Source organism: Schistocerca piceifrons, chromosome 2, assembly GCF_021461385.2.
Source record: "Schistocerca piceifrons isolate TAMUIC-IGC-003096 chromosome 2, iqSchPice1.1, whole genome shotgun sequence".
NCBI lineage: Eukaryota > Metazoa > Arthropoda > Insecta > Orthoptera > Acrididae > Schistocerca > Schistocerca piceifrons.
The window spans coordinates 484,600,911-484,619,277 of NC_060139.1; the positions used below are offsets into that span (position 1 = coordinate 484,600,911).

An 18,367-nucleotide genomic window follows, 5' to 3' on the forward strand; every position below is an offset into this window, starting at 1 on the left:
CACTTGAATATCTGTAGTGATCCAAGGTTTCTTTGAAAACTGTTTGGTGTTACATTTAGTAATTTTTTGGGGGCAACAGTGTTCAAAAAGCGATATAAATTTATCAAAAAATATGTTGCATTTGTCATTGACATTTGGCTCATTATATACATCTCCCCAATTAACATTTCTTAAACTTTTTCTGAAGTGCTCTACAGATACTGGGTTGACCTGACCAGCCTTACACTTTTACTTACTGGTTTCTGAACTGTACACCCTGCTAAATTTTGTAAGTTAATCAGTTGTGCATCATAGTCTGATAATACATTTGTCACAGGGAAAGCATGTGTTAGCTTTACATCCTCTTACTGCACAAATATATTATCTATTAGACTGCTGCTGCCTTGAGCTGTATGTGTAGGGAAGCTGATCACTAAGTTATGTCATTAAGAACACTTATAGTTCACTTTTCCTATCAGAATTGCTTAGAAAGTTCACATTGAAATCACAGCAAATTAATAACTTCTCTTTGTTGTCTGACAGACAGCGTAATAGGGAGTCACAAACTTTTTTACGAATAGCTCTCACTCTCCTAATGGGGACCTGTGCACAGTTGCTAATATCAACACTACATTATCTAGCTTTAGTTCACAAGCACTAACTTCAAAGTGCTGATTGACACAAAATTTGCTGACAATTGCAGTAGGCATGTGACTATTGGGATTCAACTGTTGATCAGTGGAAATGTGTTGCATCCTTAGGTGAATCACACTTTTGCTACACTAAGTCAATGGTTGTTTTCACAAATGCTGTCATCAAGGTGAATGATGGCTCAGAATGTGCTGCACACCACAGATGCAAGCTGGTGGGAGCAGTATTATGCTTTGGGAGACATTCTCCTGCACTTGCATGGGATCTGTGGTACTAATTGAAGACACGCTGACAGCTGCGAACCACATGCGTCCGTTCGTGCTTGATGTCTTCCCTGACAGTAATGTCATCTTTCAGCAGTATAATTGTCCATGCCTTGGAGCCAGAACCATGCAACAGTGGTTTCAGGAGCATTATAGTGAACTCATGTTGATGTCTCAGTGACCAAATTTGCTTGATGTAATCCTATGGAACCGATCTGGGTCTCTATCAGACGCCATCACCGCGTACACATATCAGCGGCCCGTTATTTACGCAAATTGCATGACCTATGTAGACATCTAATGCCACAAACCTACCAACAAATTGTTGGATCCCTGATACACATTATCAGCTATACAGGGTGTACATAAAGTCGGGGGAACACTTTCAACACAGCTACGCACCTGAACCCGCCATGTTTGCGAATAGTGCTGACTATCAGCAAATTACAAAACTACGCTGTGGCGGTATACATGGAAAAAAAAAAACTTTCAGGGTTTCTCTTCAAAATGGCATATGTATGGTATCTGTATAATGTTTGTTTCTTGTGCAATAAATAATTGAAAGTGTTCCCAGACTTTATGTACACCCTGTATATTTCGTTCAAAAGATGGACAAACAAGCTGTTAAGAAGGTGGTCATATGTTTTGGCTCATTGGTATAAGTATTATGTATGTTCCACATCTTTTAAACTAATGGATCAATTTGAACCAAACTTGGTACACATGTCACTTACTGTCTTGGTGTGAACCTTGTACCTATTAAAAGGGGTGGAGGTGAGAAAGGAGTATAGCCCAAGACATAACTCATCCAGTATTTGAGAATGAGAGTACTTTGCCACTTGCAACAAACTTTGCATATAATTTCAGACATTTGTAAAATTTGTTCTCACTAACAACCCTGACAAAATGATGAAAGGTAAAAAGTTTTTCACTGTTTATGTAGTAAACTGCTGCATTATGCATGATCTACATCTATGTCTTTGTGATTACTCTGCTATTCACAATAAAGTGCCTGGCAGAGGGTTCAGTGAATCACCTTCAAACTGTCTCTACCATTCCACTCTCGAATGGCACGCAGGAAAAACGAGCACTCAGATTTTTCTGTGTGAGCCCTGAATTCTCTTATTTTACCATGATGATCATTTCTCCCTATGTAGGTGGGAGCCAACAGAATCAGTTGCCACTTTTCTCATCATACAGATATCTTACCTAAATCATTTTGCAATTCATTTTGGTCATCTGATGACTTTACAAGACGGTAAATGACAGGGTCATCTGCAAATAATCTAAGACGGCTACTCAGATTGTCTTCTATGTCATTAATATAGATCAGGAATAATAAGAGGACCTATAACACGTCATTGGGGAATGCTGGATATTACTTCTGTTTTACTCAATGACTGTCCATCTGTTACTAAGAACTGTGACCTTTCTGACAGGAAATCATGAATCCAGTTGCACAACTGAGATGATATTCCATAGGCATGCAGTTTGGTTAGAAGATGCTTGTGAGGAACGGTGTCAGAAGCCACCTGGAAATCTAAAAAATGGAATCAATTTGATATCCCCTCACAACAGCACTCATTACTTCAGGAATATAAGGAGCTAGTTGTGCTTCACAAGAACAGTATTTTCTGAATCCGTGCTCACCATGTGTCAATAAATCATTTTTGTTGAGGTACTTTATAATGTTCAAACACAGTATATGTTCCAAAACCCTACTGCAAATCAACATTTGTGATATGGGCCTGTAATTCAATGGATTACTCCTACTTTCCTTTTTGGGTATTGGTGTGACTTGAGAAATTTTCCAGTCTTTAGGTACGGAGCTTTCTGTGAGTGAGTGGTTGTATATAATTGCTGAATATGAAGCTATTGTATCAGCATACTTTGAAAGGAACCTGACTGGTATACAATCTGTACCGGAGGCCTTGCCTTTATTAAGTGATTTAAGCTGCTTTGCTACACCGAGGATATCTACTTCTATGTTTCTCATGTTGTTTTGATTTGTTACTCTGTACTATTAACTGTAATCCCAACATATGTTGTAGAGTGTACCCACTTACACCACTGAATGTACTTGCAAAATTATATCATTGTATGGAACGTAGTTGAGGAGATAAGATGCCGTAGGTGGCATAAACAATGAACTGCATGAAAATGAAACGGCAGGGTGAAATTCACTAGAGAGGCTTACTGACAATCGTTCTTCCCACGAAACATTTGCCAGTGGAATAGGGTGGGGTGGGGATCAGTTAGTGGTACCAGAAGTTCCTCCGCCACGCCCCATTAGGTGGCTCGTAGATTATGATCAGGGTTGCCATAAGCTCTGGAAATCAGGGAATTTCAAACATGTCAGGGAAATTTGGAAAAAAAAGGAAAAACAACAAAAACACTGGAAAATCTCGCTTTTGTGCATGAAATGGTTTGTTTACTGAGATATCATACATCGTCACTGGCTGGACACAGCTGAGTATGTGCGGCCCTTCCCTACTTCTTCATTCCTCTAGCTTCTCCCCTTCCTACCACTCCCTGCAGCTTGCAGTCAGTGCTGCAACTAGCGCAACAGGGCAGCTGCCGTCGAGAGACAGGCAGGTGTGAAGAGTGGTTTCTTTGGATCTGATTCTCAGAGATTTTTGTCACAGCAGGCGGATATGGTGGCCATGTGTGCATGGTTGTCTGATGATCGTGTGAATTGGTGTGTGTGTGTGTGTGTGTGTGTGTGTGTGTGTGTGTGTGTGAGAGAGAGAGAGAGAGAGAGAGAGAGAGAGAGAGAGAGAGAGAGAGAGAGAGAGAGAGGGGGGGGGGGGGAGGGAGGGAGAGAGAGAGAGAGAGAGAGAGAGAGAGAGAGAGAGAGAGAGTGCACTCACGTGTGTATTCCATTTTCTGACAAAGTCTATGACCGAAAATTTAGTTCTGAGATTGTGATTGTCTTTTTTACACATGTCTGCGCATCAGCAACGATCTTTACAGTCAGTTGTTCCAGTGAGTTGTTATTGATTCTCAGAATGTTTGAACAAGCTATCTGTTATATGGATTGATCACGGCAGCCTCATTTCATTGGTGTCCTGTGGCTCAAGGATAGCTGGCCACATGAGTGGATTTCCGCGCCGGGCCAAAACCGCAGGCGATTTCTACGGGTATCTCTAATGGATCAGGCCTGCTGATCTGAAGCCCAACATTTCCCATTAATGTGCAGGCCACGCACGTTGGATCTAGTGTCACTGATCTGTCCACATGCCGGATCTGTCTGTGTATGGCGTAATGCGTTGGATTTTCGTCGTTTAACCAAGGACTGTAGTGCTCCTTGGCAGGCTATAAGCCATGGGCGATGGATTTAAGGAGTTGCGACTGTCTCACCATAAGTACATTGTACAGTGCAGCGTTGTATAGACATTTTATTATTGTAGTATATTTTGGCACTTCGAAAGTAGTTTATAGATTAGAAAGACTGGACGATAAGAAATAGAAAATTGTGGCAGTCACTGGTTGTTCGTACGTTATGTACTCTTATATTTCTCAAAAGAAAAATCATACAATACCTGTAAAAGAATACACATAACACGGTGGATAATAACCGACAATAACAAACATAGTAGAACCAACATTTTATTCGTGGTCACCTATAGTGTTGGCTTACACAACTCTTTCCTGCCTTATATACTTCTTTCAAGAGGCCTACTTTTTTCCGACATTATTTCTCAAAACAGTAAAGATATTTTAAATTTGTCTTGCAGCACCAAGGAAATGCACGTTTTTGTCACCAGATGTGTTTCATTTTATTGAAATGAAATAACAACAGTGATCTTAATGAAACACATGTACCATTTGGTTTGCTTTCTCCATCTAAAAACAATTCATTATAAAAGTTGTTGATGTTAATACTTCAGATTTTTGCACACACGGGGGAGAAATACAGGAATCCTTACAGTTTTTTGAGATCTCAAAATTTGTCAGGGAAAAACGCTAAAACTTGTCTGGAAATCAGGGAATTTAAATTGGGAAACTTGTGGCAACCCTGATGATGTAAATGTAGAGAATATATGTGAAATACATGTGCAAAGCCACCGGTAAAAAGCTCATTGTAAACCCTTGGATAAATGTCAGTCAAACTTGGTATACACTGTACTCTCAATTATTGTGGGTAACATGGGGGAGATGATACATGGATAATTCAGATATTTTCAAACATATATTCAGGACTATGTCTATTGGATGGGTAGTAGAGGCAGCATCAGCAGCTGATGTCTCTGTGTGCATGCAGTCATCTTCCACTGTCAATCTGGGTTAGCATCCTGCGCTGCCAGTCTCTGTGTGTGTGTGTGATGCATGTGCATTTTAGATGCACAAATTATCTGCAAACCAGATAATCCGTACACAGATAATCAGGCGTACACTGTACATAGTACTTACTGTCTGGAAAGAAATACTTGGGGTTAAGAACCAGCAACCTCCTATTGGGATGTGGGTGGAGGAGGAAATGAGAGACAGGGACAGGGAGGGAGAAAGAGAGGGGTGGATGAGGAGGATGAGGAGAGGGTCACACATGGGAAGGAGGGAGCGGGGCAAGAGGAGGTGGAGTGAAAGGAGTTGGGAATACATGTATACTTGGTCAATGTCAGGTATTCAGCTTGTGTGTGTGTGTGTGTGTGTGTGTGTGTGTGCGCGCGCACGCGCGTGTATAACCTTCAGGATATTTTTCTAGATATTTCAATGTTTACAAAATTTCAGTTCATCAGTTCATTTCATGGCCTTTTATGGTATGTTGTTTGACACTGATATCCAGTTGATCCTTGTGTACTTCATTAATTCCTACTTCTTTTCAACTTCTAGCTAATTTATTTTTGAATAAAAATCTGAGAGAGGGAAAAACCTTACGAGGTTTACTATATTTTGTTGATCTTAAAAAGATAATTTCCCACATTGTTTTGTCAAATACATGTAGCTGTGTTTTTGTTTCAGATTTCATTTTGAAGGTCCATGTGGATCAACTGTTCCAGAAGCACTGTCAGTGTAGTATTACTGAAACATTTATGTTCTATATCTGGACTTAAATCAAATGTAATAGTATTCTGATGAGAATGACAAACTGTTGAAAAAAAAATGTATATATTTGAAATGTTGTGTTACCTGAGTGATAAATGTTTTTAAAAAATCAGTTGCTTTGATTCATTCTCCTTTCCATTTTGTAACTGTTCACTGTTTTTCCAACAGCTCAGACCCCATTACTTTTTTCTCTGAAGCAAAGAACTTAAATTCTAAAAACAAGTTTTGTCACAATTTGGAAATATTCTTGTTGTACCTTATGTGTAAAGCAAGTGTCTCAAGAGTTGTTGAGGTTTGAAGCTCTGCTACTTGTCATTATTTTGTCTATGTAATACTATCTCCAAATTGCAAGCATTCAGATTCAGAGAATGAGGTGAGCACAAACCTTTGCTTATTGTGTCTTCTTCTGTGAAGGCTTCAAGAGTATAAGACAATAGTTGGCAAGATGTGTGGCAGAGAGCTCTGTCTTGCTGAAAAGAGCAGTGCTGTCTTTTATGTTCCTTTAACTGAGAGTAGAAGTTATCAAAATTCGATAATGCTCATCTCTATTGACAGTGGTTTCAAAGAACATTGGGTTAATGATCCAGTTACCAGAAATTCCAGTTTTTGTAGTCATTGAGAGGAATTTGATGCACAGTAATTATTCTGGCTATTCACAATTCAAAGTACACTTTTGGGCCAAGTTTGCCAGCCACAATCCTTTTAACCAATCACCCTTAACACTTAACCATGTTTCTTTATCAGCTGAAAATAATGCCTGAACACATGAAATGCACTAAGGTTGGAGGGGTAAGTACAGAATGACAAGTTATACATTTAATGCCCATCTTTTACAAAAACTGCATGACAGAGTTTTTGGGACAGCAGTAGTTTTCTGCAAAGTATTTGTAACTGCTTTCAGAGTTTGAACAGAAGACTTACAGTTATACTTAGAATTAGAGATATTGCCACTAGACTGCCATTTTGTTATCAACTTGTGAAACTACTTTTTGCAAGAATATTCGGAGTTCAGGAATTTCCAGGCATCAAGATAGAGCCAAATTGTTGAAAATAATTAATCATTTTGGCAACAACATTTTGAGTATTTCAAATTAAAATTACTCAGGAAGCAAAAATGTAATTTCATCATTCCAATGACCAGTGTATTGGACAGTTTCTTAATACAGTCATTACCAAATTTTTACTCGCTCTCTGAATGTTTTGATCATGAAAATACTGAAGACGGAACTCCTACTCTTTGTTTTGAAATTGGGGGGGGGGGGGGGGGGGGGAGATCCAGAACCACCATTTTTGCTAAGAAAATAAGAGAAGATTTTATGAACTGTTTTGTAAATGAAGATGCAGTTTCCTGACACAGGAACTTTTAACATAATTTATGTTGGTTTATTGAGGTACGGAATTTATAATATGTAGCTGGTGGTAAATTCAAGTATTTTTAGGTAGTTCAATATAAGGTTTATGAAAATTATTTTAATCTGCCTCAGTTCCAGTATCCTACACTTATCTCAATATTTGAACATGAATTTTGTGGAACATCTCACTCTCAAGAAACCCAGCAGTATGAAGTACCATAGCTTTGATTCATATAATTCAAATTAATTGTTTTTCAGTTCCAAGATTCCTCCATGTATTGTTTCAGAAATAACAGTAAGTCTTTTGGCAACAGGTTGTATTGATTTCAGTTTCTGTTTCAATTTTGAATATACCATTTCTTTCTTACTGCAGGATTCATCTATATATAAACTGGGATTTACATGAACATTACACACACACACACACACACACACACACACACACACATGTATGTTTGCATGTACAGCCAAGGCCCACACAGCTGTATTAAATGATTCCATGTTTTTCATCTGCCTGTCTGGCATCCAAATGTTTGGATTTGGCTCAAAAGACCCCAGACCTTATCAGTTTACCTGAAAGTGAACAGTAGCCTTAGGATGGAAGAGTGCTTGGAATCAAAAGTGATGGATGTATTGAGGTGGTGTAGTGGTGGTGGTGAAGGGGGGTGAATTTGGCAATCCCCTCTTCAACACATTAAATCTCTCTCTCTCTCTCTCTCTCTCTCTCTCTCTCTGTGTGTGTGTGTGTGTGTGTGTGTGTGTGTGTGTCTCATATTTATCGTAAGGAGAGGAATTTTTCTCGGCTGATAAAATAGCTAATTTGTTGAGAATCTCAAAGTGTCTGTAGTATCAGCAGTTCTGAACTTTTTTATTACCACATAAATAAGAAGCATACTATTAACTGCACTTGAATTAAGCCATGCACTGACCACACCCAGCTGCAATGGTCTTATAAACAGTGCACATACAAACAAACTGTTACATGCAGTTAGTACAATAATTGTACTCGTGTGCTGTTGACAGTCTGTGCTCTAAGTTGTTATGAACATGGAGCCTGTTTAAAGACAAAGTCTGTCTTTAGAAGTGAACACTGACCTCATTCAATCTTGTAAATATAGTGAAATCTGGCACCAGAGTGACAGACACATGTTCTACTAGAATAGATTATGCTATAATCAACAAAGATGTTTTAGGTAGGTAAATTACAGTAAAAGATTTTCTTTATTCTGACCACTTCTGGCTGGTGATAGAATACATAAATTCAGTTATGCTTAAAATAACAAAAATTGCACTAAAGAAACGAATGCTGAATACCTCAAATATTAATGCTCTTAAAGACAAACTAGCGAATGAGAAATGGAATTCTGTGTACCAGGTAAAGGGGCCGGATGAGATATGGAATGAATTCTACTCAACCCTACTGCATCATTATGAATATAGTTGCCCAGTCAGAGAGATCCAGAAGTTAAATACTGTCCAGAAGGTAGGTAAACACTGTCAAAATAGAAGTAATCCTAGACTAAAACTCCCACCAAATCTGATTAGGCTCAGGCAGCAAGTACATGATCTAAACCATCTTTATAAAGCTACTGCTATGCAAGTTTTCAAGGAAAAATACAATAGGGCCAAGCAAACTTTTAAAACTGAAATTCTTAACCTGAGGAAGCAGATTAACAGCAAAACAATAGAACAGTCTGACAACATAAGCAAAGCATCTTGGAAGCTGATTGACAAACACTGAGAAGGTCCCAACAAGATGAACATGGAACCACTCAGCATAAGACACAATGGTAGCATTATAAAAAACCCAGATACTATATGTAATATTTTTAATAACTACTACATTTCTGGCGAACAATCAAGCCATATTGTAGATTCACAGGTAGAGACCCGATGCCATCTAACCCAGTGTACCGAATTTGAATTTGTGGAAGTGAATGAGCAGGAGGTTCGCAGGGCAATATACACATGCTAAAATAATAATAATAATAATAATAATATCATCTGAATGGGATGGCATATCCAGTGCTATTACTAAAGTGTGCTTAAAAGAAATCTCTAAACCTCTTACTCACCTGATTAATTGCAGCATTAGAGAAAACATGTATCCAACAGTTCTAAAAATGAGTGAAGTGAAACCAGTGTATAAAAAGGGAAGTAAGGAAGATGACTCCAACTAGAGACCAATATCATTAATTCCCACTTTTAGTAAGATATTCGAAAACATTATCCTTTTTCAGCTAACAGTAAGTGCCTTTTTCACAAAACATAAACTGCTTGTAGATTCGCAGCATGGCTTCAGAAAAGAGCTCAGTACAACCACAGCAGTTACACAGTTCATCCATGAAGTCTACTGTCTGTTGGACCAGAAGATGCACACTACAGGTATATTTTTGGGCCTGACAAGAGCATTTGATACGGTAAACCATAGGGTACTTCTTAAAAAGCTAAAATCTTATAGTATTGGGGATCAAGCCATGAATCTTCTAACCACATACCTGCTGAATCGTAAGCAAAGCACTAAATTGTCATACAAACTAGGTAATAAAATCATGAGCTCACTGTCCATCAGGGAACCTGTATTACAAGATGTACCACAGGGCTCAATCTTTGGACTCTCTCTCTCTTCCTTACATATATTAACCGAGTAGTGTGTGCAACATCTCTGCAACAGGAAATGATAACTGTAAATTCCTGGGTGTGTATGTTGATGAAAATTTGCGGTGGACATACCACATTAATTTCGTATGCGGAAAAGTCAGTAGTGCCATATATCTCCTCAGCCAGCTCACAAAGATATTTCCTAGCCAAGCACTGAAATTAGTATATTATGGAACACTTTACCCCTTTCTCAATTACGGAATTGAACTGTGGGGCTGTGCAGCTGATGTACATTTAAAAAGAATACTACTACTACAGAAAAAAGCAATAAGACATATACATTTGATGGGACATAGAGATTTATGTCATGAAGTGTTTGTGCAGCACAAATATCTGACAATATATTCTCTGTACATCTTCAAAATAGTTGTATTTTTTATAAGTCAACCAACAGAAGCTATCAAGGGCAGTGATGTTCATGATCACAGCACTAGAACAAAGTGTAACTATTTCCATAACAGAACAACGTTAAAAATGACTGATAGAAGTCCACATATCAGTGGTTTGATTTGGTATAACAAGCTACCAAATGCTCTAAGAATGTACATGGGAAATGTTTTTAAAACAAAATTAAAATCTTTTCTAATAGAAAAATGTTTATATTCTTTCAACGAATTTTAAGATAGTGAATGTAACATGAGGCATTAGCATATCAGTTGTAACGTGATAAATGTAAAAAATAGACATATAAAGCAACAGCTACAGAATATAGTGTATTTTATAAGTGTAAATATAATCATAGTATTAAGCCTTATGTTTGCAAAAGCCATCATTACGATGGCTCCATGCAAAGAAAATGTAAATAAATAAATAAATTTTCTTGTCATTCATTGAATAAAATTCAGAACATAGCTCACACTGCAGATTTTTTTCCTTTATTAAAGATAATGGTTTTTACATCAGTGTGTGCTGCTATCTTTCTAATTTTACATCTACATTATACGTACAATACATTGCAACTGCCATGCCACAGAAATTGCAATCAAAGTTCACTGCTTCAGTGGTTATGATTAATTTGAAAATTGGTAGTGTATATCTATACATAGTTTGTAAACACAGTCTGTTAGTCAGTTTGCTTTGTGTTTGCAAAAGAAGTGTGTGGTCTTCCCTCAATAAGTAGCATTGCATTACTCATACACAAGTTTTAGGGAGACTTGCAGTATTAAATTAGTTTTTTCATCCCATTAGGAACCTACAGTGCTTTGTGAGACCTGTGAGAAAGGTGGACATTCTGGCCAAGGGTTCCAACCAACCCTCTGCCAACATCAGTATATCACTTATTAGAAGAAATTACTGGAAATTCAGTAGCTGAAAAATTAGAGGAAACCTTACATCTTGTCAGGCAACCAAAGTCACACTATGGGATACCACAGGTATACCTGGAAATGGCAGAACAAGAATGTTACTGATCAACATAGTGTAAAATCATTTAACTCTGAGGTAAGAGAGGCATCCATAAATTGATTCCAGCAATACCTCACCCAGTAAGCAGCCCATGATGGTGTTCCGCAGGTATGAATGATAATGGATTCTAACTCAGAACCGTATCTTTAACGGGGCTGTGCTTTTTTTGACTGAACAATCCAGTCTTGAAGATGCAAGTTACGAGGGTAGGTCATGAATTGTGTCTAGATGGCTCATCCAATAAGAGCATTACCCATGACAGGCAAGCTAATCCTGATTTGGCATACACTTTTGACATCAGGAATTGAATTCATGCCAAATGTCAACATGATAGCCAATGTTATGAACATTCTGTAGAAGAGAAGATCAATACACTATCAAGTACCTCCACAAAAACATTGTAGTTACCAAAGCTATTGCAAATTCTTATCTTGACCATCATAGTTTACATTGTCTCCTGTTGTCCAAAACCCATGTTCCCCAGTCCCACAGGAAATGGTACAACCTACCAAAACTCACCAGCAAAATTCACAGCACATTAGGTACAATACTCGGGCTCAGAGTAACACCTAAAATTTGATGTGTGCGCTTCCTTGTTTCAGCATTAAGCTAACTGGATCCAAATGTGTCACATACTCCAGATGGAGTAATCTGTATCTTCATCTTGGTGAATGATACCTTTCTGAATCATCAGTCTTCTGACTGGTTTGATGCGGCCCGTCACAAATTCCTCTCCTGTGCCAACCTCTTAATCTCAAGAGTAGCATTTGTAACCTACGTCCTCAATTATCTGCTGGATGTATTCCAATCTCATGTCTTCCTCTACAGTTTTTGCCCTCTACAGCTCCCTCTAGTGCCATGTAAGTCATTCCCTCATGTCTTAACAGATGTCCTATCATCCTGTCCCTTCTCCTCGTCAGTGTTTTCCACATATTCCTTTCCTCTCCGATTCTGCACAGAGCCTCCTCATTCCTCACCTTATCAGTCCACCTGATTTTCAATATTCGTCTGTAGCAGCACATCTCTAATGTTTCAATTCTCTTCTGTTCCAGTTTTCCCCCAGTCTGTGTTTCATTACCATACAATGCTGTGCTCCAAATGTACATTCTCAGAAAGTTCTTCCTCAAATTAAGGGCTATGTTTGATAGTAGTAACCTTCTCGTGGACAGGTATGCCCTTTTTGCCAGTACTAGTCTGTTCTTGATGTCTTCCTAGCTCCATCTGTCACTGTTTATTTTGCTGCCTAGGTAGTAGGATTCCTTAATTTCACCTACTTCGTGACCATCAATCCTGGTGTTAGATATGTCACTATTCTCATTTCTGCTACTTCTCATTACTTTCATATTTCTTTGATTTACTGTCAATCCATATTCTGTACTCATTGCATTCCATTCAGCAGATCATGTAATTCTTCTTCATTTTCACTCAGGGTAGCAATGTCATCAGCAAATCATATCATTGATATCCTTTCACCTTGAGGTTTAATTCCACTCTTGAACTTTTCTTTTATTTCCATGATTGCTTCTTCGAGGTACATATTGAACAGTAGGGGTGAAAGACTACATCCCTTTCATACACCCTTTTTAATCTGAGCACTTCACTCTTGGTCATCCACTCTTATTATTCCCTCTTGGCTCTTGTACATATTGTATATTACCCATCACTCCCTATAGCTAACTCCTATTTTTCTCAGAATTTCGAACATCTTGCCCCATTTTACATTGTCGAAAGCTTTTTCCAGGTCAACAAATCCTACAAACGAGTCTTGATTTTTCTTTAGTCTTGCTTCCATTATCGACCACAATGTCAGAATTGCCCCTCTATTGCCTTTACCTTTCCTAAAGCCAAACTGATCATCATCTAACACCTACTCAATTTTCTTTTCCATTCTTGTGTATATTATTCTTGTCAGCAACTTGGATGCATGAGGTGTTAAGCTGATTGTGTGATAACTCTCGCACTTGTCAGTTCTTCCAGTTTTCAGAACTGGGTGGATGATATTTTTCTAAAAATCAAATGGTATGTCGCCAGACACATACATTCTACACATCACCTTGAACAGTCATTTTGTTGCCACTTCCCCCAATGATTTTAGTAATTCTCATGGAATGTTGTCTATCCCTTCTGCGTTATTTGATCCTAAGTCCTCCAAAGCTCTCTTAAATTCTGATTCTATTATTGGATCTCCTGTCTCTTCTAAATTGACTCCTATTTCTTCTTCTATAACATCCAACAAATCTTCTCCCTCATAGAGGCCTTCAAGGTACTCTTTCTGCCTATCTTCTCTCTCCTCTGCATTTAGCAGTGGAATTCCCATTACATTCTTAATGTTACCATTCTTTCTTTTAATTTCACCGAAGGTTCTTTTGTCATTCCTATATGCCGAGTCAGTCCTTCCAACAATCATTACTTTTTTTATTTCTTCACATTTTTCATGCAGCCATTTCATCTTAGCTTCTCTGCACTTCCTATTTATTTCATTCCTCAGTGACATGCATTTCTGCATTACTGAATTTCCCTGAACATTTTTGTACATCCTTCTTTCATCAGTCTACTGAAGTATTTCTTCTGTTACCCATGGTTTCTTTGCAGTTACCTTTTTTGTACCTATGGTTTTCTTTCCAACTTCTGTTATTGCCCTTTTTGGAGATGTCCGTTCCTTCTCAACTGTATTGCCTACTGAACTATTCCTCATTGCTGTATCTACAGCTTTAGAGAACTTCAAGCAAGTCTCATCATTCCTTAGTACTTGCATACAGTACTTAAAATTCTCCAATGGAAAGCACAATCACTGAGATAACAGAGAAAGTGTACTCCCCATGGTGCATATCATTTATCAATTGATCTTGGTGATTACAGTGATTCGATTCAATGTCAACTACCAGATTAGATTCTCCAGATACAACATAATTACAGCAATCAGATTGATGTGAAAAGTGGCACTATCATCTGCATCCATGAAGCAGTATTTTATGATAGTGCATGTTGTACAGTCACAACTCCACAGCTTGTGGCAACACATACAGAACTACCAGTGGCTCATTTACAACTGTGTCAGTTTACACCACAGTGAGAGCAGTCACATCAATTGATATTCGCCAGGACCTCCCCTGTCCCCCTCCCCCAGTATCCATTGACCTTCCTTAATTTGGTGCACTGTTAATCGCACTCTTAATACTGTGTTATTACATGGGTTGCCAGGCAATAGACTAAGATGGTCATATTCTATTTTTTACAGCAGAGGCAGTGTCCATCATCTAAGCTCTTCAGTTTGTTGGGTCATTTTGAATGAGACCCTGATGGTAAACGGTGGCACAAAAAGAATGCATGACTTTCAGACTAGTATAATTGGCTCTATTTTGATAACATGCACAATGCACTCACATCACTACAATTGCGAATGTATCCAATTTATGAATTGTCACATTTTAAAGATAACATCTGACAGATAGTGGCCCTCTTCATGAATACACATTAAAAATCTTTCTTCGAAGTTCGCCGTCACTTTCATCAACATATCATGTGAAACAGCAGCAGTTTCTTGATTAGATTAGATTAATACTAGTTCCATGGATCATGAATATGATATTTCGTAATGATGTGGAACGAGTCGAATTTTCCAATACATGACATAATTAGGTTAATTTAACAACATACTTAAGTTAATATAACAACTTTATTTTTTTGTGTTTTTTTGTTTTTCTTTATTTTTTATTTTATATATATATATATTTTCTTAATTTATATCTAAAAATTCCTCTATGGAGTAGAAGGAGTTGTCATTCAGAAATTCTTTTAATTTCTTCTTAAATACTTGTTGGTTATCTGTCAGACTTTTGATACTATTTGGTAAGTGACCAAAGACTTTAGTGCCAGTATAATTCACCCCTTTCTGTGCCAAAGTTAGATTTAATCTTGAATAGTGAAGATCGTCCTTTCTCCTAGTATTGTAGTTATGCACACTGCTATTACTTTTGAATTGGGTTTGGTTGTTAATAACAAATTTCATAAGAGAGTATATATACTGAGAAGCTACTGTGAATATCCCTAGATCCTTAAATAAATGTCTGCAGGATGATCTTGGGTGGACTCCAGCTATTATTCTGATTACACGCTTTTGTGCAATAAATACTTTATTCCTCAGTGATGAATTACCCCAAAATATGATGCCATATGAAAGCAGTGAGTGAAAATAGGCGTAGTAAGCTAATTTACTAAGATGTTTATCACCAAAATTTGCAATGACCCTTATTGCATAAGTAGCTGAACTCAAACGTTTCAGCAGATCAACTTTCAGGTCATTGAGTGTACAAGTTTTGTTGCAGCACACTTTACTTCTTATGTAGTCCCATAAGAAGAAGTCACAACCTGGCAAATCTGGCAAGTGTTCTGGCCACTGAATATCACTGAAACATGAGATTGCGTGTTGGGGAAACATTTCTCAAACAACTGCCATGGAATCCTTAGCCTTGTGGTCTGTGGCTCCATCTCGTTGGAACCACATGTCTACCATGTTCATCACTATCGTGTCCAGTTGTGGCCGCATGAAATTGCATAGCATTGCAATATAACATGCAGCATTCACTGTTACACTAACACTGCCTTCTTCAAACAAATAAGACCCAACAATTCCCACATTGCACACTCCTCATCACACTGTCACTTTTGCACTGTGCTGTGGATTTGATGCACTTCTTGTGGGTTATCTGCTGCCCAAAAGTGACAGTGTTGTTTGTTCACATAACCGTCTAAGTGAAAGTGCACTCATCATCAATGCAATACCATCAGCAGCAAGAACATCAATCATTCTCTCATGAAACTGTCTCTGGTCATCATCATAATTATGGTTGTGAATCTTCTACACAGGCACACCACCTAGTAGAGTGCTGAGGATTTTGAAGAACAGATACTCTTATTCTCTTGACATTGTCCTGCTTTTGTTCCATGCAAGGACAACCAGGTGACGTCTGCTCCATGACTGATCCAGTTGTGTGAAAAGAGGCAACCCAATTCAATACTGTGTTGCGATCAGGCATCAAACCATTTCATGGAATTTTTAAGTGTGTATGGAAAAGCCATTGAACTGCGATCACAGAATCAGTATTGTTGAAGAAATGTACAATAGTGAAAACGTGGTGACATACAGTCCACTGTGCCACTGCTACTTAAACTGGATAACTCTAACCTACAAAATGACAGGTCCCCCACTCTACCATTCCACTCCCACCATTCTCGTCCCACCACTGATACTAAGCAAGTCAATTCCATGTGTTCTTGTTGTGTCATCACGTATCTGCCTTTCCGAGTGTACTGTCAGGGCTCAATACTCTTTTGTCATATGGAAGGAAAGCAATATTTATCTTATGAACATAATGCAGCAGCTGGCTAAGCTACAGTGGTGTGGAATTTGGTGTACTTTATCTGGTTACAAGCATATCAAGGCATCCAACAAAATATGAATATGGACACCCCGATGAAGGACAACTTGCTTGGAAAAATATATCTAAAAACAATGGGTGTGTGTGAGTGTATACCTGTCCTTTTCCCCCCTAAGGTAAGTCTTTGCGCTCCTGGGATTGGAATGACTCCTTACCCTCTCCCTTAAAACCCACATCCTTTCGTCTTTCCCTCTCCTTCCCTCTTTCCTGATGAAGCAACCGTTGGTTGCGAAAGCTTGAATTTTGTGTGTATGTTTGTGTGTCTATCGACCTGCCAGCGCTTTCGTTTGGTAAGTCACATCATCTTTGTTTTTTATATATATATATGGTTATAATAGAGGGAAACATTCCACGTAGGAAAAATATATTTAAAAACAAAGATGATGTGACTTACCAAATGAAAGTGCTGGCAGGTCGACAGACACACAAACAAACACAAACATACACACAAAATTCAAGCTTTTGCAACAAACTGTTGCCTCATCAGGAAAGAGGGAAGGAGAGGGAAAGACGAAAGGATGTGAGTTTTAAGGGAGAGGGTAAGGAGTCATTCCAATCCCAGGAGCGGAAAGACTTACCTTAGGGGGAAAAAAGGACGGGTATACACTCCCACACACACACATATCCATCCACACATATACAGACACAAGCAGACATATTTAAAGACCTATCTTGGCCAAACATGGAATTACAGCTGTTCGCCAACCCCCCTACTCTCCAGACATGGATCCTTGTGACTTCTGGTTGTTTCCAAAATTGAAGACGCCACTGAAAGGATCCCATTTTGGGAGTAGGGAAGAGATAATGCCGAACACAATGACGGAGCTGAACACCATTCCAAAAGAAGACTTCCAGAGGTGTTTGCAGCAATGGTAGGATCGGTGGGCTAAGTGTGTGCAAGCACAAGGGGCCTACTTTGAAGGGGATTAGGGTCCCGATCCCATCAGGTATTCAAAATATTTTTTCTGGCCAAAGGTCGGATACTTTTTAGACAGGCCTCATAGTTTGAATCACTTTCCCCATCATTTCAATAGGATGGGCATCAGAGACTCTTATCTTGATTGTGTGACACACAAGACAATGTCAAAAACCTTACCCAATATTTTAAGGAGAAAAGAAAGCCTAGTTGCACGATATCTGCCCTATCAATCAATCCCATGCAAAAATTTTGATTCAGAGCTTGGATGGCACACAGTTATGAACGTCTGAAAATACACTGTTTAAAGTTTCACATGATCCAGTTGTCTGTCACTCATTCTGCCCCACAGTAGTACCTAATGCCCCAGCATGAAGTACCATACAACAGAGTAACAACCAGAGTCCTGCTGTTCAGGGGCTGTTGAAGGTGAGGCAAGAGAGGGAAGAGGGAAAAGAGGAGAAGGAGGAGGAGGAGGAGGAGGAGGAGGAAGTAAAGGTAGACACATTTGCCCAAAGTGTTTTGAACTTTTGTTCAAGAACACGTTTTTCTACACAAAAAATAGTAAGTAACATGAGTAGCTAACATGTCAACCTCACACACGTATACATTAAATATTAAATCAGCAATATTCTCACATTGGTATTCTGCAGCTAC

At 38.5% G+C, this 18,367-nt stretch overlaps 1 protein-coding gene across 5 annotated transcripts in view; it reads left to right on the forward strand.

The window, feature by feature from the left end:
- Nucleotides 1–6,051, forward strand: part of LOC124776738 (NAD-dependent protein deacylase sirtuin-5, mitochondrial-like) — a 109,627-nt gene extending 103,576 nt beyond the window's left edge. For all 5 annotated transcript variants that reach the window (XM_047251859.1, XM_047251862.1, XM_047251858.1 and 2 more), the window contains one exon: nt 5,856–6,051. In XM_047251859.1, coding sequence (XP_047107815.1) covers nt 5,856–5,910 — 55 coding nt within the window. In that variant the 3' untranslated portion in view covers nt 5,911–6,051. The remainder of the gene's footprint in view (nt 1–5,855) is intronic.
- Nucleotides 6,052–18,367: the final 12,316 nt, after the last annotated feature.